This window comes from Hibiscus syriacus, unplaced genomic scaffold, assembly GCF_006381635.1.
Source record: "Hibiscus syriacus cultivar Baekdansim isolate YM2019G1 unplaced genomic scaffold, ASM638163v2 tig00113725_pilon, whole genome shotgun sequence".
In the NCBI taxonomy this organism is placed as follows: Eukaryota; Viridiplantae; Streptophyta; class Magnoliopsida; order Malvales; family Malvaceae; genus Hibiscus; species Hibiscus syriacus.
In genome coordinates this window covers 16,481,019-16,502,680 of record NW_024063471.1, presented here as the reverse complement: position 1 = coordinate 16,502,680, position 21,662 = coordinate 16,481,019, and the positions used below count along the sequence as shown (strand labels likewise).

General features: G+C 34.4%; 1 protein-coding gene across 2 annotated transcripts; it reads right to left on the bottom strand.

The window, feature by feature from the left end:
- Positions 1-774: 774 nt before the first annotated feature.
- Positions 775-2,923, bottom strand: LOC120187785 (plant UBX domain-containing protein 1-like). 2 transcript variants are annotated; one of them, XM_039191422.1, is made up of 6 exons: positions 2,774-2,923; positions 1,947-2,043; positions 1,774-1,842; positions 1,546-1,613; positions 1,066-1,378; positions 775-990 (listed from the first exon to the last, which is right to left on the bottom strand). In XM_039191422.1, exons 1-5 carry the CDS (start codon positions 2,855-2,857, stop codon positions 1,235-1,237), a joined length of 462 nt encoding a protein of 153 aa, XP_039047353.1. In that variant the 5' UTR covers positions 2,858-2,923; the 3' UTR covers positions 775-990; positions 1,066-1,234. The 2 variants fall into 2 exon arrangements, with proteins under 2 accessions (XP_039047353.1, XP_039047352.1); XM_039191421.1 differs by having other exon boundaries at positions 775-975.
- Positions 2,924-21,662: the final 18,739 nt, after the last annotated feature.

Here is a 21,662-nt window from a genome sequence, read left to right as displayed (position 1 = left end):
TCGAGTCTTGCATGGGAACATGGATTTGAACGTAACATTATCCAAAGTGGATGTGGTTAAGCTTCTTCCTCCACCCTCTCCCCAAGTCTCGTATGCCTATGTGCATGCAATCGCCTCCCTTTATGACAAAGCTTCGTCGATCGACTTCAAGTAGATCCAAGGCAAGGCCAATATGATTGTTAATTTTATGTCTGCACAATAAATGAATTCGAATGACTGCCACTATATTTTTTCTTATCAACCACCTGGTTTTTGCCTAACTTTTAATTCAAAAAAAAAATCACCATCCCCAATTCCCAATTTTTTTTTACCTCAATATTTCACTATTTCTTCCTCTTAATTACTCAATTTTTAAATTAAAAAAAATTAATGTCTAATTTTGAAATTAGGGGAATCATTTTACCCAATAAAAATACCAATCAGAATCAATAAAAAAAATAAAACCCTAGACCTCCAAGCCATTTTTTTCAATCCCGCTCAAATCCTACGATACTAAATTGGAGGGAAATATCATACTTTAAAGTTACTTGACTTGGATGTTCTACAAATAATAATGAAATTGTAAACAATAACACAACAAAATATTCACATTTTTTTTTCTGCAAGTCTAATCATTCTTCACATGTTCAGCATCACTAAACAAATTTCTCCTTTAAATCCGAGGCAGTTGAGATAACATGGCCAAGATTCGGTATAACTATGGAGATATGGATATGGGGAATACAAGTGCTAAACCCCAATACGAAGCTCAACGTTTTACGTGGTTGAACTCCCATCACATTTTAAACCACTTTGGCTTGGCCGGTTTTTTATCACTCGGCTTGTTAGCTTGAACAACAGGGGACGAAACTGTACTGGCACCTGCAGCAGTTTCCGGGGCAGATTGAACCGGCGCTGGCTGCTCAGCACCGGCAATGACCTCCAAACCTTTCAAGGACTTGACATCATCTAAAAGGAAGGCTGCTGAATCTGCAGCTGCAGCTTCGTCACCTAAACATTTCAAAGCAACATTAACCAGTGTGAATCATACTGCGAATCAGATAACTTCCAATCTATGGAACTAACCTTTTGGGAGATCATAAGAGAAATACACAATTGCACCCGGAATGAAACCAGCAGAGAAAAAATCCTGTGTCATGTCCTTTATTTGCTTCTTAGGATAACGGGCATAAAATTCAACTCATTAGCTTCACAACCAACATACAGTTAGTATTACATAACGAAGTGTTTATACTTAAATATACTTACACAAATAAAAAGGCAAATCCAGTCGGGCAATCGCTTTGGTGATAAGATCAACCAAGCACTGAATCATCTCTGAGGGATGAAATGTGACCTTTAATGTTTGGTTATCAGGAAAGCGAACCCTTATCACAGCCTGCACATGAACATTGAAACTTATCAAAAAGGAAATCGATACAACCTACTCAATGTTTCATTACTCATCCTAGATGAAGTTTTCTCATAATTGGGATCTAAGTACTCTAAACATGTAAACAACTAAGAGATCAACAAAGGAAGTGGCAAGAAATAAATAGAAAGTACCTTTGTTATTCTTGATCTTCGGGCTGCCTCTTCTGCTTCTCGAATTTTTCGTGTCTTCAGGAACTTATCTGTTAACAATTTTATCGACTTCAAACAGTGCAAATGTCTCCAGCAACGAGTGTGCCAGTCATTTTGTCATAACATAACCCCGATATCAACAGCTAAAAATATCTAGATGAAGCGGCAAAGATTGTAATGATTATGAGTTATTTTCATTGGCAACATTACCTTCCTTTTTAGTTGCCATCACTCGACGATAATCTTCTGCAGTGAACTCGTAGAAGTCATCTGACTCCTCTGCCCAAAAAATAGCATTGCATTTGATCGGTTTACCATAGGAACTGTCAGTTCTAGTCAATAGGCAAGTTAAAAGTCTGAAAATATGTTTTGGCGGGCCATACCAGTGTTGGGCACTTCATTTTGAGTTGGCAATGGTCCTGCAGTTTCAAATACACGAATGTCTCGTCTAAATTTCTCTTTTGCAGCATCAAGCTTAGCCTAAAACCATTGCAAGGAAGTCAAAAATCCTGAATGTGTTTAAAGGAAACCCAAGCTGCATCTATGACACGTATGACAACCATAAGACATATAAAACACTGAATGTGCTTAAAATTTGCTCTTCTTAAGACCGGGATCGCAAAGATTCAAAAACGATAAATCCGAGACCTTTCCAGACATCTACTTGTCCCTTCTACAAACACCAGAGAGCAGCACAACATACGGTAGGAACTAAAATTTAGTAAGCTCCAACAACTTCATACGCACAATGTTCCTTATATAGGAATAGTACAAAAAACCAAGAAGAACCAAACAGAGAAGGGGAAGAAATAGTTTTCCCTTTTATCTAGTTATATTAACTTTTTAATAGCAATTTCTTAAAATAAAATAAAAAAATGGAGGCTACTGACCAATTTTCTTGAAAAGACCAGAGGAACAAACCCAGTTTCATTCCAACGTAATTAAGCGAATTTCAGTTATCTTTCATGTTAAAGAAGTGGAGCTCAACAAGCAATACAAAGAACTCTCTTAAATCATTATACGGTATATATCTAGTGGCATCTAAAATCACGAAAAAGGGAACAAACCCAGTTGAATAAACAAGAAGAACCAGACCCACCATATGAATCAATAATCAGATTAGAAACATGGATCAAGCCACCACTTAAAAAACAAGATTTTGGACACCAAATAAAAATACTAAATCAAGGAATTAAAGAAGGGGACAAACTTTAGCTGATGCAGCCTCCATGGAATCGATATTAGTGAATCTTCTCCTCTTCAAAGGCAGTGGGGAAGAACCATCTACAATCATCAGCTGCAGATGAAGTTTTAATCTTTTTTTTTCTTTTCTTAATTGTGTGTTGTTCTTGTAAACGCTGCTGCTTGCTTTGCCTATACGAATTCCTTTCTAGTTTTTCCTTTTATTTTTGTACGGTTTATTCCTTTCTTCTTTTAGGTGATAAAGAATATTTGGGCTTCAAACTTTTGGGCTAAAAATGTTTTAGGATAAATCAAGTCCCGTTATGTTTTTGTTTAATTGGATTTTGTTTTTAAATTATTATAGAGTGTAAAGGATCTATCACTTTTTTTTTAGTTTTGTATATTTTTTATTAAATTTAAAAAATATAATATTTATTTATTTTTTATTTAATTAAAATGTGACAATTTTTATTTAATTTTCTCATTAATTATAGTCAATTTTTCAGCTACTAAACACTTAAAAGTCTATAAGATAATTAATCACATCTTAACTAAATAAAAACAAATATGATTACATTTTAATTAAATACAAATAAAAGTGACCAAATATTATATTTTTGAATTCAGTGAAAAAATATAAAAATCTAAAATGAAAATAATCAATCATGTAGTTTACCCATTATTATATCACTCGCCATATGTTGTATATATGAATGGACATGGGTTGGGTCGAGTTGGATTTTCGGTCCACCCGAACCAACGTAAAAATTAAAAATCCTCCACCCATCCCAAACTCAACCCGATTTTTTGAGATAGAATTTGAAACCTACTTGACTCGACCGAAATAATATATTTATTAAAAAAATATTATTTTTATTCAATAAAAATAAGGATTTAATTGAAAGAAAATAATATATAAAGGGGTATTATTGTAATTATATCTAAATATATAAGTTAAAATTCAACCCGATCAAGTCGAGTCGGGTTGGAACATGTCAAGTTCGGGTCCTATACCCATCTCTAATTGTATATTTGCTTATAGATTTATAGGGTCTGTTTAATTAATTATAATTAATTTTTTAAAAATACTTTTCTTTATTGTTTGATTGATAAAAAATATATTAATCAGTGTAATTCATTTTTGTAGTATTCTCTTTGCATATTTTTAAAAGATGACTTTAATTTAATTTTTTGTAAATTATTCTCTGAATTTTCACTTCAAATTAAATAAATATTCAAATATTATTATTTCATATATTTAATATTAATATATTATTTTAATATTAATTAATATAAAATGATTTTAATCATATAATATTATATTTTTCAATACTATAATATTATGCTCAATTATATTATAATAATGTATAAAATAAATATTTAATAAATTAATATTATTCATTAATTCATTAAAGTAATATTATTGAATTATTAAATATTTAAAGATAAAAAGGTATACGAGGTCCTTGTACTTATAAAAAAAGGGTTAACTACTTCAAATACTAACAACATTAAGCACTGACTCATTTATACCACTAACGTTTCAATTTTGTCAATTTTAGCACTAACGTTTATTTTTAAGTGCAATTATACCACTCCGTCTTTAATTATTTAAAGGCACAATGACATGCCGTGACATCGCTGACGTAGATACCTCATCTGAACGATGTTGTTTTGATGTTTCTATTTTAGTGCTTAAAAGACCCAAAATGACGTCGTTTTGCTTGAACCCTAATTTTCCTAAGGAGTAAACTCAAAATTTCCCATTATTGTTTTCTCTTCTTCCTCTCCATCTTCATCTGCATCTCATTTTCCATGGTTTTCTTGGAAACTAAATGGTCACCATCTGGCATCTTTTGGATTCCTCGTCATTTCTCTCGTTAAGACCATCGTATCCTTTTTCGGTCACCATCTTCACTATGACGCTCATCGCTAAATCCGAGAACTTGTCCTTCATTTGAACGACATTGATGCTTTTGTTCGTCATAAAATTGGTGCATATGTTTCCGATTCATTCATGGGTAAATTTTGGATCATTGTTCTAGGATCCTTGTCAATTATCCTGTTATATATATATATATATCCTCGTAATGTCATGAATGTTTAACTAAATTTCAAATATACTATTTGAACATAATCAATAACATGTGATTTCAACCACTAATCGGTAGGGAATGATAATCATGATGTTGACGGCTTTAATTCCACCGTTGCACCCTTCATTGTGTGCTAAAGAGGAACTACAACTCGGCCAATGCATACCCTACAACAATGCCCAACTCGGCATTTTGGTTATCGAGATATTCTAGTTATCCATCGAAAACGACATAATCAAACCTTGGTGTGTTCATTTCGCCGTCGATCAATTTGATTTGACGACTGAAGAATAGTGAAAAGAAAACAAGAGTTTCTACAACTTATACTACACCACTCAAATGGTCATCTTGATGACCGCTCAAAATACTCAAACGGTCATATTGCTAATCGCTCAAAATACTATGGTTTATATCCAAAATGATATTAGTAGGGCATTAGGGCTTGAGATCCCAACGCTTTGCTCGGTCATCACCATTGTTTTGTTCTTCATCGGAACGAGACTTTTTGTATATATATAAAACCCGAAGGAAGTGTTTTCACCAGCATCGCCAAAGTGTTTTCACCAGCATCGCGAAATTGTTTTCACCAGCATCGCGAAAGTGTTTTCACCAACATCGCAAAAGTGTTTTCACCAGCATCGCGAAAGTGTTCGTCGCTACAAACAGAAAATACAAACTTCATATTCCGATTGATGGAGTCGATGGTCGATTTTACAACGACCCTCCGTTGAGGAGAAGTTCTCGGATTTAGCGATGAAAAAAGACGTCGTTGTCAGATGATGACCATTTGGTTGCCAAGAAAACCATGGAAAAGGAGATGAAGATGAGGAGGAAGAAGAGAAAAAAATAATGGGAAATTTTGAGTTTAGCCCCTAGGAAAATTAGGGTTCAAGCAAAACGACATCTTTTTGGGTCTTTTGAGCATTAAAACAGAAACATCAAAACGACTTCATTTAGATGAGGTATCCACGTCAACGACGTCACAACATGACGTTGCCAAGTCATCTTGTCGTTAAATCATTAACGTCAGAGTGGTATAATTGCACTTAAAAGTAAATATTAGTGCTAAAATTTGCAAAATTGAAACGTTGGTGGTATTTGAAGTAGTTAACCCTAAAAAAATCATTGTGATCATATTTGTGCACTCAATGTGACCCTCAATCTCAATCATTTACCTGGATAGTCATTTTGGCTCTTATTTTGTTTTAGAGCATTTTGACTCTCAACGTTTCATTTTATATTAAAAAAATTCTTATTTTAAAGCGTTAATAATTTGTTAACTAATTTAAAAAACAATTTGTTAACTAACGATTTCCACTCACATATGGTCCTTTTGTTCCCAAAATGAAACGTTTGGATCAAAATACTCCAAAAATAAAGACTAAAATGATTATGTTGATAAAACTTGCAGAGATAATTTTTACATTATGCTTATTTTCCCCCTAAAAATTTACTTTCTTGAGACGTATAAGTAAAGAGAATTTATAAAAATAAAAATAAAATTAATAGATTTGCATTTGTGTCGACCTCATATTTCTATGCAAATCTAGATCATACAAAGGGTTATTTATGAAGTATATTTTCTATTACATGAATAATCAATAATTAGTTCTAATCAATTGATCTCAAGTCTTTGAATCTTAATACTTGGATAAAAATAATCTTTTTACTCTTTGGACATTTACATATCTGTACTTAGTACTTACATCTTTAATATGTAAATGCAAATGTTTTAACGTCCAGGCCTACATTTTTATTAAAATATACATATTATATGCATGAAACTTAGTGCCTCTTTAATATGTAAATGCAAATGTTTTAATGTTTATGCATATGTTTTTATTAAAATATTCATATTAAATGCATGGCATTGTATAGTGTTGTATGTATGTGAGATTCAATGTGAAGATACTAATTTTTTACCCATATTGATTTATTATTATTATTTATTATAATTATTATTATTATTATAATTATTATTATTATTATTATCATTATTATTATTATTATTATTAAATATATTAAATACATATATAAATAATAATAAAAAATATATAAGCCCAATCAACCGGCCCAATTACAAATGGCCCATCACAAACCCTAACAGATTAGGGTTTCCATCTTCCCAGCCGCCTCAGCTTGCTGCCGTTGGATCTGGCAAGATCCAACGGTCCAGATGGTTCCAGCAGCAAACCCTAGGGTATGATACCCTAGGGCCACGCGGCCGCCGCAGCTGCTCTCGCCGTCTCCACCGCTGCCACGTCCCAACCGAAGGCTCCAGAAGCTCCAACGCCAACCGTCCACGATATGGCTATGGGGTGAGTCACCACTGGGAGTCCGGTGACTCACCGAAACTCGCTCTTCGGACCGGTCCGATGGCCACATCGGTGATGGCTATAAAGCCATCACCCCATCTGCGAGCAAAAAAAAGAGAACAGAGGGAGAAGAAACCACAACAGAGACAGAGAGACAGAAAACAGAGAGCAAACGTCCCACAACCAGCAAAAATCCAAAACAGAGACAAAAAGAAAGGAAAGAAGCTTACCGAGGAAGCCACCGGACTCTTCAAACTTCACCAAAACCTTCGAAAATACAGAAGGTATTTCTTTGGATTTGCTCCGATTGGGAGCTATTTAGGAGAAAATAACACCGGAACCGTCCTTAGGACGGTCCGATCTACCCAATAGTATAAAAATAAAATTTTCCGGCCACCGGATGCGGTGGCCGGCGGTGACGGTCATGGCGGCAGACGGTTGCCGTCCGGTGACCAGCTTCCCTCCGATGAGGGAAGCTAGAGAGAAGGCAGAGAGAAATTTTGTTCTTTCTCTGTTAGAGAGAGAACAGAATTGAAGAAATGAGAAACTGGCCCGTAGGGCCAGCCGGCTTAGGGTATTAATACCCTCTCCCAAACGACGTCGTTTTGGGGAGGGTATTTCTATAATTTCATAAAGGGTAAACCCCATCCGAAGCCATTCCAACTTGTAATTTTTACATTTTAGTCACTAAATCGAGTTTATAATCCTTTTAATTTGATCTTTAAATTTTAATTTTATTTATTTTAGTCCTTTGTATTAAAATAATATATTTAGGATAAATAACAGATTTAATCCCTTAATTTTAATAAATAATATTTTAATCCCTAGTTTATATTTTTAATTTATTTTAATCTTATATTCGAATTTTAAATAAGTTTATTTTAGTCACTAAATTATTAAATAAGAAAATAGCATGTTTAATCCCTATAATTTTGATTAATTATGAATTAGGTTTTTAATTTTATTTTTACTATAATTTAGTCATTTATTTTAAATGTTTTCATTTATTTTACTGCTTTTAAATATATCGTTCTAGTTGTATTTTTATTGTTTTAATTTTACTTGTTTATATTTTTAAATATTTTTATTATTATATATTCATAAATATATATATATTAAATAATAATTTATTTTTTTAAATAAATTTTTTAATATTTATTTTTTAATATCAAAGAAAAGGACAGTCTTAATACAACTGGATGTCCTATTCTGGTATTTTAAAATTAAAAAAATATAAAAAAAATATTATTTAATTTTATTTAAATTAATATTTATCAATATCAAAGAAAAGAGCTGTCTTAAGGCACCTAGAAGTCCTTTTCCGATATTTTTAAATATTTTTTATATAATTTTGAAATAATAGGATTATAAATTAAATATATTTTGAATTTTTAAAATTTTTAATAGAGACAATTTATAATTAAAAAGTACCAATTTTGGGCGTTGTAGGGGTGCTAATCCTTCCCTAAACGTAATCGACCACGAATCCCTTTTTATTATTAAAAAGAACGAATTTTTGGTTATAAACGCAGATCAGTTCATTTTTTTTTGAGGTTTTCTTAAAACTCTTTTAAAAAAATAATTTTTAGGTATTCGACCTACCTGAACCAAAAGGCCGATGGCGACTCCCAAATTATTTTCAAAACCATTTATTCACATCAATTTTCCCGCCAAATTTAAAATTTTGTGCCCGGACGAAAACCGGTTACGACAGCTTGGCGACTCCGCTGGGGACCGGTCAAACTTTAAAATCAATTATAAATTGTCTCTATTAATTAAAAATTAAAAGTTCATATATTTAATTTTTAATTCTTTCTTTTCAAAATTTTTATATTTACTTATTATTTTCATAATATTTATACGTTTCATTTTATTTACAAGTATTTTATTTCATTATTTATTTTTCTGTCAAAGGTTTGAACATTTCTCCTCACACACTACACTTGCATTGCATAACATAAAGCTCTATAATTGAGTTGTCCTTTTTAAGTGGGAGTGAAAGCGACGTCTTCGTGAGAATTTATTCTCCGTGTCAGACCTAGCAAGTAACTTTCGGGGTTCATATGCTCTATGTCTTCGTGAGAATTTATTCTCCGTGTCAGGCATAGAGAAATGTATCCCCTCGAATTGAACTCGATCCATTTTAGTCTGTGATGGACTAGGATTGAGGGTTAGCAACCCAAGGGGGCACTAACAAGGACAATTCGGGTACCTTTATTCTTAGATCTGAAACCCTGCATATAATAAACCCCAGAAACTCTTCCGATCCGAAGTCATGCCGAAATTTTGTCCAAAATAGGTGTACACACAGGAGAAATGAATTCTAACTTTCCTGTTAATTTATTTATTTTCTTTACTGATTAAATTACATGTAAATTTAAATTATTTAAATTATGAAAAAGCATGTTTAAATAAAAAATATTTAGGTAGATATTATTATTAAATTTCTTTATTATGTAAACTAATTCATTTCTTTTTATGTGTTCTTTATTTTTTCTGTTTGCATAGCATCATACAGGATAAAAGGCATTGATCCTTGTGTTAATTGTCTCATTGGAAAGCCTTCATCCATGGATAAAAAGTGTTCAAATCATGTAATTCTAAACTCAGAAGTAAGACAGTGGGCTGAGGACTTACAAAGACAAGAAGGAGACAGTCTGCAGGATGATTATGTATCTGACTTGGCCAGTTATGCTTCAGTTTCGCTAAAAAGAAATGATATGCAAGATTTGCGAAGTATTTGGGAAAGTTGGGATTCAAACAAAAAATTGCAGTTTTATCAGACTTACGGAGACATCCCATATTTGCTATATGTTGAAGTTGATGATGAATTACTCAGAGCCCTAATTCAATTCTGGAATCCAGGGTACAATTGCTTTACTCTCAATAAAGAGGACTTGGTCCCTACTATTGAAGAGTACACAACTTTGTTACATATCGAAGGGGCTTTGGAGAATCGAATTTATTCAAAGTCAATTAAAACTCAACCCTTTCGAGTTAAATTAGCAAAGATTGCCGGTGTACGAGAAGAATGGGTGGTATCCCGTACAAAACAAAAAGGCGAAAGCGAAGGCATTGCTTGGACCAACATTAAAGAACTTATTCAGAGTCATCCAGATATTAAAGTACGATTCGATTTATTTGCTCTGGGTATGTATGGTATGGTCATCTTCCCAAAAGTATTGGGATATGTTGAAGCTGCAGTGGTAGATTTGTTTGAACAGCTACTGAAAAAGATTAATCCTGTTTCTGCAATCCTAGCAGAGACCTTCAGATCGTTAAATGCTTGTAGAAAGCTAGGAGGTGGACGATTCTCAGGGTGTACCCAGTTGTTATATGTTTGGATCCGTAGTCATTTCTGGAGGACAGAAAAGGTTTCATACCGACGCTTTAATACGGATTATTCACCATTAAAAGAATTTCTGGAGCAGGAATGGCCGAAAGAAATTAAGAAAGATATGTGGATTAATGCCTTTCAAAATCTGCAAAGCAATGACATTGTTTGGCGAGCCCCATGGCAAATCCAAAGAGAATTTTGTTACAAATGTGGAGATTACAACTGGATAATGCTGCTCGGATTATGGGGAGGAATTGGATATGCACCACTTCTGGTCATAAGACAATATGAAGGTCGTCAATTTGTACCTGTCACTGCTGGATTACAGTCGTCTGAGTTCGCATTCCCCAGTAAAAATTATAAAAGAAATATCATGGAAGCCGTTACAGCTTGGAAAACAACTTTTTGTATCCGAGCTAAAGCAGCAAAAGAAATGCTAACTCCTGATTATGAAGAATGAAGATCTGCCAGGAAAAATGAAAATATTCCTCTACCAGATCAAAAAGAGGATATTTCTATGGAAGATCGCATTAAGGTGGTTCCATCAGAGATTGAAATCCTTAGAGCTGAGTTTAAAGCAGAAAGAGAAGGCTGGTCGAAAGAATTAGAGCAAATGAGACAAGATAAAGCTATGTTGGGTGTTGACATTGACTTTCATTCATCACAATGTGCAATGTTGAGAAAAGATAAAGAAAAAGTTGATGATGAATTCAGAGCATTACAGAAAAATTACCAGGAGTTATATAAATCCTGGAAAGCATCAAGATCAAGCCAGGCAACAATACATATGACCAGAGAATTGAACATCGAGAAAAGACGAGTTGAAGATCTGAAAGGAAAGAATAGCCGTCTACTCAAAAGCCTTGAGAAAGGAAAGCAAAAAATGGAAGATTTTGAGATTGACAGAAGAGAGAGAATTATAAAAAATAAGGCTGAACACCGCGAGATCATGAATGAAATGCAAAGAGAAAGGGATCGAGCCAAAGATTTAGAAGAGATGAAGAATGAAGTCATTGATAAATTTGAAGGTGAGAAAAATATCATGTTCAAGGGATTTGAATCTGAAATGAACCAGTTGATTGCGGAGCTTGAAGTCAGAGGCCAAAAGATGGAAGAATACAATATTGAAAAAGAAAAATGGGAGCTAGAAAGAAAAAACTTCAACACCAGACTTGAAGTAGAGCAGGAAGTGGCTAGCAATTGGATGCAAAGATGCAAAAACAAGGATGTTCAAATCCAGAAGCTTAATCAAAGAACGCAAGAAGCACGAACAAAACTTGAAGAAGACTTGGATCAGTCTAGAAACAAAAACTCAGAGTTTAATGCTTACATTTTGCAACTTGAAGAATCGTTGTTTCAAGAAAAGGTTCGTCTAGGACCAAATGATCTCAAAGAAAGTAATGAAGAAAGTGCTTCACTGCGAAGACGCATTAGAGATTTTGAAAAAAATTCTGCACAATTGTCAAGTCAGAATCACTGAGTTAGAGCAAACTCTTGAAGGAACGAATGAACAATGGCAAAAGTCAACTGATTTCTATGTTGAAAGAAGTGAAGAAAGAAGTAATATGGTGTTCGAGGCCATGGTACAAATGAGCGAAGTTGCTAGATATGTTGGAGAATTAGCTGTTGAAGCCAAAATAATTGAGCATCACGCTGATCCAGTTTCTAAGTGTGGAAAGAAGGTGTCATGGTTAATGAAAGAAATTATAGAGCTTAATAGGAAAGCTATGCCTTATCTGTAGTTATGAATTATTATAAAGAAACTTTTGTATGCAGATGAAAGTTGTTCTATGACAGTTAACTTTTTGGGATCAATACCTTTTTTGCATACATACATTTTGCATACATTCATCATTCATTTCATAATTTTCTTTATGAATAATTTTATTATTTTATTTATTAAGATAAAATTCCTTAATTAAAATTTGGAAAAAATAATATTAAAAGATTTTTCAATCGCAGTTATTCTGGCCAAAAGAGAAATACAACATCACTACGGTACTAGACAAGCTACTAAGAGAATTATGGAGGATAAAATACAACGTATTGAGGAACAACATAATAAAGAACAAGCAGAAATGAGAATGAAGCTGGAGAAATTGAAGCCAATATTGCAAATTCACAAGACAGTATGATGCAGAAAATAGAGGACATGTTTAAAAGACAGGCTATCATTGGAAAAATGCATGAAAATCCTGTATCTTTCGACCAAGAACCTATGTATCCTCTAGGTTTTCCACCAGAACCAATTTATCATTCTGGTACTACACCTATACAAATCAATGCTCGTACATCTGCATTACAAGAAGCCAAACCACATGAAAATCAACAAGTGGATCCTGCATCTTCAAGCAAAAATCCGCTTATATCAGATGTGAAAATAGGGGATCTTAATACTGAGCATTTAATCCCAGATTTGAATGAGCTGAATGAGAAACAAAAAGTAAATGAAGAATTGACCAGACAGATCAAGAGCTTAGAAGAACGAATGAAATCCGTGGAAATAACTGAATCATTCTATGGGTTTGACGCTAGTGAGTTGAGTTTGGTTCCAGACTTAGTCCTCCCCATCAAGTTCAAAGCTCCGGAATTTGATAAATATGACGGTACTACATGCCCTTCATCCCACATTACTATGTTTTGTCGCAGAATGGCAGGATATGTGAAGGACGAAAAATTGTTAATTCACTGCTTTCAGGATAGTTTGACAGGACCGGCTTTAAAATGGTATACTCAATTGACCAAAGCCAACATTAGATCCTAGAAAGATTTGGCTAAAGCATTTTTAGAGCAGTATCGCCACGTAACAGACATGGTTCCTGATAGATGGAATCTCCAGAATTTGGAGAAAAAGAATAATGAAACATTCAGATAGTATGCCCAGAGATGGCGTGATACAGCAGCTCAAGTTCAACCACCTTTGTCAGAAAAAGAGGCCACAATAATATTTGTTCATACATTGAAAGCTCCTTATTTAAATCATCTAATGGAGAATGCAACCAAAAATTTTGCAGATTTGGTCATTTCTGGAGAACTCATTGAAAATGTCTTGAAAAGTGGCAAAATTGAATCAAATGAGGGGTCTAGTTCCAAAAGACCTATGTACCGGAAAAAAGAGAATGAAGTTAACAATGCAAACTCTTACAACAAGGATTCATCGAAAAGTGTTACAATAACCCAGCCAAGGGTTAAGAAAGAGGAAACAAACACTAATCGAACAGAGTCCAGAGGATCTCGAAAAGAAAATGAAAGGTTGTCTTTTACACCTTTACCAGTACCATATGCGGAGATCTATGATTCGCTGTTAAAAGCAGATGTCATACGACCCTATCCTTTGGTTCCCATGCAACCACCATTCCCTCCTTGGTATGATACAAAGGCACACTGTGTTTACCATGAAGGAATTACGGGTCATTCTATTGAAAACTGTTTGGCATTCAAAAGGGTGGTTCAAAATTTGATCAACACTGGAAAGTTGGAATTCAATACACCATCTGCATCAAATCATCCATTGCCAAATCATGGAGATAAAAACGTGAATGCAATTCAGGAAGAGAACAGAAAGAAAGCAAAAACTAACATTTCTGAAATTAAATCTCCTTTTGTTTGGGTATTCCAACAACTCTCTTTAGCCGGTATAATTCCACAACAATTCAGGTCAAAGCAGAATGAAGGCAAGAATTATTGTGAATATCATCAGGAGAAAGGGCATAAAATTCAACTATGTCCTGAGTTTAGGGATTTGGTGCAAAAATTGATGAACAACAGAGAAATAGAATTCTTTGAAGAAGAACCAGGGAAAAAAGAGGATGATGTTTGCTCATCAGAGGATTCTAAACCTAATCAAAGAATAAATGATCCTGTGATCATTAATGTGAAATCATCTACGGCGATTCCTGCACCAATAAAACCGAAAGTAGTTATCACCACTCCTCTACCATTTCCATACAAAGATACCTGCAAGGTACCTTGGAATTATACTACCAATGTTTCAATGGTAGGAAGATTTGTTTCTCTAGAAAAAACAGAAGAGAAAAAACAGAGTTTGGGTACGACATCGAAGTCTGAAGCAGTGAGCGAAGTTGGTTTCTTTACAAGAAGTGGGAGATGTTACTCTCCCGAAACATCCAATGCTTCAGAACAAGGGAAAGCAAAAGGAAAAACCATGGTAATACCTCAGAAGGTATTTGAGGATGAATCCCTTCCAGCATTTAATGAGCCTGTGACAGAAAAACAAGCTCAAGAATTTTTGAAATTCTTGAAACATAGTGAGTATAGTGTGGTTGAACAACTACACAAACAACAAGCGAGAATTTCTATTCTTGATCTATTGATGAATTCAGAAGCACATAGAAATGCTTTGATGAAAATTCTCAATCAAACATTTATCCCTGAAGATATATCCCTAAATAAACTTGACAGAATTGTGGGACATATAGCCGCTGATAATTACATAACGTTCACGGATGATGAAATACCGGAAGGCGGAATGGGGTCAGTAAAAGCTTTGAACATCACGACACATTGTCATGGTCATGTGTTGCCAGGAGTATTGATTGACAATGGGTTCGCTCTCAACTTGATGCCTCTAGTCACACTTCAAAGAATGCCTGTGGATCAATCACACATGAAGAGTTATCAGAATGTAGTGCGAGCATTTGATGGTACTCAAAAAGAAGTGCTTGGGAAAATGGAAATACCATTGTTAATTGGACCAGTCGTGTACAGTATTGATTTTGTGGTGATGGACATCCACCCTACATATAATTGTCTATTAGGGAGGCCATGGATTCATTCAGCAGGAGCCGTTCCTTCTTCATTACATCAGAAATTGAAATTTGTTGTTGATGGACAACTAATATGCGTAGGAGCTGAAGAAGAAATCATTGCGTAGGTAACAAGTGATGTTCCATATATCGAAACCAATGATGATGCTCTTGAATGCTCTTTCCGAGCTCTTGAATTTGTCAATGCAACCTTTATTGCAGAAGGAAGCAAAATTCCATATCCCAGATTGTTTGATTGCACCAAGATGACGGTACGACAAACCTTAGGCATCGGAGCTAAAGCTGGGAAAGGGTTAGGAAAGAATCTTCAAGGGATTTCAGTTCCTGTCAGTATAAAGATGAAGAAAAATCGTTTTGGGCTTGGATTTAAGCCCAATTTTCAGCAAAAGAATAAAGAGATGAAAAGAAGATGTGAAGACAGAAAGGCAAAATTGAAAGGGGAAGAAATCCTTTGGAAACACATGTCTTTCCCACAATTAAAGACCACATTCAGATCAGGGGGAACAATTAATGTAGAACAACAGCTTGTTGAAGCCTTTAAAGAAGAAAAGTTGACGAAAGATCAAGACATAGTTGAAGAAGCTATGAATGGATTATTTATCAACATGATCATGAATGACAACAAGACTGGCAAATACTTGGATAGGATTCGCCCATGTTTTCCTGGAGAAACACTCAACAATTGGACCACTGAATATCTTCCTATAGTTTTTAATATTAACGCAGAGTAATATTCAGAACTAATCTTTATGTTTAGCTCAAAAATATGAATACTTTTTGTTATCTTGTAAAGGAAATTATGTTAAATATAAGAAATTTTCTTTAAAATTTTCATATGGAAATCATTCTTTACATTTTCTTACATTTTTACATTTATTTATTTCATAAATTTACTATATTCTTTCGGAAATATGTCCGACTTAAATTTGCAGGTATCACCATGTTAATAGCATGTTTATTCCTAAATTTAATCAAGAGATAAATTTAGAGCAACCTATATGTCTGGAAGAAATCAATGGTTGTGAAGATGAACTGGAATGCGATGTTCCTACTGAACTATTAAGATTGGTAGAAAAAGAAGACAAACAAATTCTACCCCATAAAGAAGAGATTGAGAATGTGAATTTGGGAACAGATGAAGAAATGAAAGAGGTGAAAATTGGTACTACTCTGACAATCCAGATAAAACAAGAATTGATAAATCTCCTTCAAGAGTTCAAAGATATCTTTGCCTGGTCTTATCAAGATATGCCTGGTTTAAGCACAGATATAGTGATACACAAGCTTCCAATCAATCCAGAATATAAACCGGTCCAACAAAAGCTCAGACGAATGAGGCCAGAAATGTTGTTGCAGATCAAAGAAGAAGTGATGAAACAGATCAATGCAGGTTTCCTACAGGCATCTAAATACCCAGAATGGGTAGCCAACATTGTTCCCGTACCAAAGAAAAATGGGAAAGTTCGAATGTGTGTGGATTACAGAGATCTCAACAAAGCTAGTCCAAAAGAAAGCTTTCCATTACCCCACATAGACACATTGGTAGACAATACTGCAGGACACGCATGGTTTTCATTCATGGATGGTTTTTCAGGATATAATCAGATAAAAATGAATCCTGAAGATATGGAAAAAACAACATTTGTAACCATGTGGGGCACATTCTGTTATAAAGTGATGCCATTTGGATTGAAAAATGCAGGGGCAACGTATCAAAGAGCCATGGTAACTTTGTTTCATGACATGATGCACAAAGAGATTGAAGTATACGTGGATGACATGATTGCCAAATCCCGAACGGAAGAAGAACATATTCAAAATCTGAGAAAGCTTTTCCAGAGATTGAGGAAATATCAATTAAAACTCAACCCCGCTAAATGCACTTTTGGGGTAACTTCTGGAAAACTTTTGGGATTTGTGGTCAGCAAAAAAGGAATCGAGATTGATCCAGATAAAGTAAAAGCAATTCAAGAGCTCCCACCACCTAATACAAAAAAAGAAGTTCGAGGCTTTTTGGGAAGATTAAATTATATATCTCGGTTCATTTCTTAATTAACTGACAAATGTGATCCAGTGTTCAAATTACTTCGAAAGAACAACCCTGAAGTCTGGAATGAAGAATGTCAGGAAACTTTGGATATTATTAAGAAATATTTATCCAATGCCCCAATTTTAGTATCACCAATGCCTGATAGACCATTAATTCTCTACTTGACAGTCTTCGAAAATTCGATGGGATGTGTACTGGGACAGCATGATGAATCTGGAAGAAAAGAGAAAGCTATTTATTATCTGAGTAAGAAATTTACTGATTGTGAAATTCGATATCCACCAATACAAAAATTATGTTGTGCCTTGGTGTGGGCTACTCGAAGACTCAGACAATATATGTTATACCATACTACTTGGTTGATATCCAAACTTGATCCTTTGAAATTCTTAATGGAATCACCAGCTTTGACAGGCAGAATGGCTAGATGGCAGATGTTATTATCTGAGTTTGATATTGTATATGTCAACCAAAAAGCGATAAAAGGAAGTGTCATAGCTGATTTTCTGGCCAGTCGTGTATCAAATGATTATCAGCCTTTAAGTTTCAATTTTCCTGATGAAGATTTGTTGTGTATATCCATGAATGAAGAAGTCAGAACAAATGACACATCTGCATCTTGGAAGCTTTATTTTGACGAAGCATCCAATGCTTTGGGAAGAGGAATTGGGGCAGTGTTAATTTCTCCAGAAAATATTTATTATCCCTTTATAAGTAGACTGGAGTTCTTTTGCACCAATAACATGGCAGAATACGAAGCTTGTGTCATGGGATTGAAAGCAGCTATAGAAAGAAAAATCAAACGTCTCAAGATATATGGAGATTCATCTTTAGTGGTGTATCAATTGCGAGGAGAATGGGAAACAAAAGATCCCAAATTGTTGGAATATCGAAATTTTACCCTCGAATTAGTAAAAGAATTTGAGAGAGTTACCTTCAATTATCTCCCTCGAGAAGAAAATCAAATGGCAGATGCTTTGGCTACATTAGCTGCTATGTTTCAAGCAACTAAGAAAGTTGATATGATGCCAATCAAAATGCAAGTATATGAAATTCCTGCACATTGTTATAATGTGGAAGAAGAGGTAGATGGTAAACCATGGTATCATGATATCCTGCAATATATCAAAAATCAAAGTTATCCACCAAATGCATCGGAAATTGATAAAAGAACCTTGAGAAGAATGGCTGCTGGATATTTTCTTGATGGAGAGATTATGTATAGAAGAAGCAATGATCAAATGCTATTGAGATGTTTAAATACCAGCGAAGCTAAAAGCATCATTGAAGTACACAGTGGAATATGTGGAACACATGCAAATGGTCTTTCCATGGCCAGAAAAATAATGAGATATGGATACTATTGGGCTACCATGCACACAGATTGCATTGATTATGCAAGGAAATGTCATAAACGCCAGATATATGCAGATAAGATTCATGTACCCCCATCTCCTTTACATGTAATGACAGCACCCTGGCCATTTTCTATGTGGGGAATAGATGTCATTGGTGCAATCACACCGAAAGCATCGAATGGACATTGTTTCATCCTTGTGGCAATTGATTATTTTACCAAATGGGTTGAAGCTGCTTCATATGCCAATATTAAGAGGTCCACAGTCTGCAAATTCATAAAGAAAGAGATAGTTTGCCGCTATGGCCTACCAGAAAGGATCATTACAGATAATGACCTGAACCTGAACAACAAAATGATGACCGAACTTTGTGCACAGTTTAAGATCAAACATGCAAACTCCGTGGCGTATCGTCCAAAGATGAATTGGGCAGTTGAAGCAGCAAACAAGAACATCAAGAGAATCATTACAAAGACCACTGAAACTTACAAAGATTGGTACGAGAAGTTATCTTTTGCTTTATATGCATACCGATCTACTGTTAGAACATCTACTGGGGCAACGCCGTTTTCTTTAGTCTACGAGATGGAAGCAGTCTTACCAATTGAAGTTGAGATTCCATCGCTTCGAATATTGAGAGAAATAAAATTGGATGAATCTGAATGGATCCAAGCTAGATTTGATCAATTGAACCTTATTGAGGAGAAAAGATTGAAAGCTATTTGCCATGGACAGATGTATCAAAAACGGATGATGAAGTCTCATGACAAAAAAGTACATCCAAGAGAGTTCCAAGAGGGTGATCTAGTACTAAAAAAGATTTTGCCTATACATAAAGATTTCCGTGGGAAATGGATGCCTAATTGGGAAGGGCCATACGTTGTAAAAAAGGCCTTTTCCGGAGGAGCATTGATCTTGACAGAAATGGATGGAAAAATTCTGAGAAATCCAATAAACTCGGATTCTGTCAAGAAATATTATGCTTGAAGAAAAAGAAAAAAAGAGAGAAAAAAAAAGAGAGAAAAAAAAGGAAAAAGAAAAAAGAGAAAAAAAGAAAAAAGAAAAAAAAATGAGGGGTCAAGGTGAAAACCCGCAAAGGGCATCTTGTAACCAAAAGAAGGATTTGAGTTGAAAACCTGAAAAGGCGGCTCAAATGCAGGTTGATATTAGGCATCTGGAAATTGAACTCTCTTAAGATTTTGACAGTTTGGGAGAAACTTCACATCTACAAGCATTTTGACAACGTTTGAGATCTTCCAGACAAAAGCTTACATCATTTCTCTAAATTGTGTCAACTTGATTAATTTAGAAATACTTATGCTAATAATTTGTTGAGACATTTGAACTTTTATCAATCTTATGTTGGTCATAACTTTGAATACAATTCTATATATTTCAAGTTCAATTTATTTGAGATTCAATTTATTTTTGGAAATTCAATTTATTCTTCTATGAATTAACATAATTTTGAAATGAGTTAAAGATTTCTGAATATCACTTTATGTTAATACTTTTAAATACATGGAATACAAAGTAAGCAAATCATCACCATCTTAAAGCCATGAACAATAAGGTTGTTATGCTGGATATAACTGACAACAAGGTCGAATTCGACAAATCTACTCATCAATTGCTCCAACCAATCATCATTCAGTTCTTGCACATCTGTTTTCAAAAGTATGCCAAGACAGTAAAAGGAAACTTCTGCATCATTGATCCCATAAAAAAGAGACAGGACATTGATCCCACCATGGAACATGTCTCTATACAGATCCTTGTGTATGGTTTTTAGGGAAACCTAGAAGCATTTCCACCTCATCAGATTCAAGTGGAACAATTTTATTCTTTTCAACCTATACCAGATTCCATTTTCAGCACTCATCAAGAACATACTTCTGAACACTCGAATGTGGCTCTTTGTCATAAGCTTCAAGAGCCTTACAGATCCTTTCTGTCAATTTGGCACTTCCTGTACATGTTTATAAACAGTTCAACTTTGTTCTTGGATCCCAGAAAGGCCATCATTTCTTTGTCAATAGAAAAGCATCAGCACATGGAGGAAGCAGAATAAGAGAAAATATGTTCTCAATTTACAGAATTATGAATATAGCTCTTTTCAGTGTAGTAGCATGAAAATGCTTCGAATCTACAAATTCTGGCTCTACATCTAATAAGTACTGTGATATTCCAGTCCAAACATTAACTGGAGCAAGTGCCATGTGCTCATAGTAGAAATAAGAAGACTCAATAGCATCTTCTGGAAGTGTTCTTTGAGTTATCTGATCTGGTTTGGCAGAACAAATCATTGAATTTGAAAGATGAATGTGCTCATAGCATCTTCTGGAAGTGTTCTTTGAGTTATCTGATCTGGTTGGGCAGAACCAATCATTGAAATTGAAAGATGAATGTGCTCATAGCATCTTCTGGAAGTGTTCTTTGAGTTATCTGATCTGGTTTGGTAAAACCAATCATTGAATTTGAAAGATGAATGTGCTCATAGCATCTTCTGGAAGTGTTCTTTGAGTTATCTGATCTGGTTTGGTAAAACCAATCATTGAATTTGAAAGATGAATGTGCTCATAGCATCTTCTGGAAGTTTCTTTGAGTTATCTGATCTGGTTTGGTAAAACCAATCATTGAATTTGAAAGATGAATGTGCCCAATAACATCTTCTGGAAGTGTTCTTTGAGTTATCTGATCTGGTTTGGTAAAACCAATCATTGAATTTAAAAGATGAATTTTCTCATAGTAGAAATAAGGATACCCAATAGCATCTTCTGGAAGTGTTCTTTGAGTTATCTGATCTGATTTAATATAAAACCCAGGACCAATCATTGGAATTAAAAGATGAATTGCATGACCGTCTTCATTAAGAAGTTTCTTTTCAAGCTTCTTCTGCTTATTCCTTTCCCAAAAATCATAGCACAAGTTTCGCCTTTGCTTGTAACTGGGATCATTATATAATGGCTTCCCA

What these genes read in the sequence shown, in the direction of transcription:
- LOC120187785 (XM_039191422.1), bottom strand. Translation starts at nt 2,857, where the DNA reads ATGATTGTAGATGGTTCTTCCCCACTGCCTTTGAAGAGGAGAAGATTC. An exon ending in AAATGAAGTGCCCAACACTG is followed by an intron (nt 1,843 to 1,946) that starts GTATGGCCCGCC and finishes TTTTTTGGGCAG; the next exon opens with AGGAGTCAGATGACTTCTAC. An exon ending in GAAGATCAAGAATAACAAAG is followed by an intron (nt 1,379 to 1,545) that starts GTACTTTCTATT and finishes GTTCATGTGCAG; the next exon opens with GCTGTGATAAGGGTTCGCTT.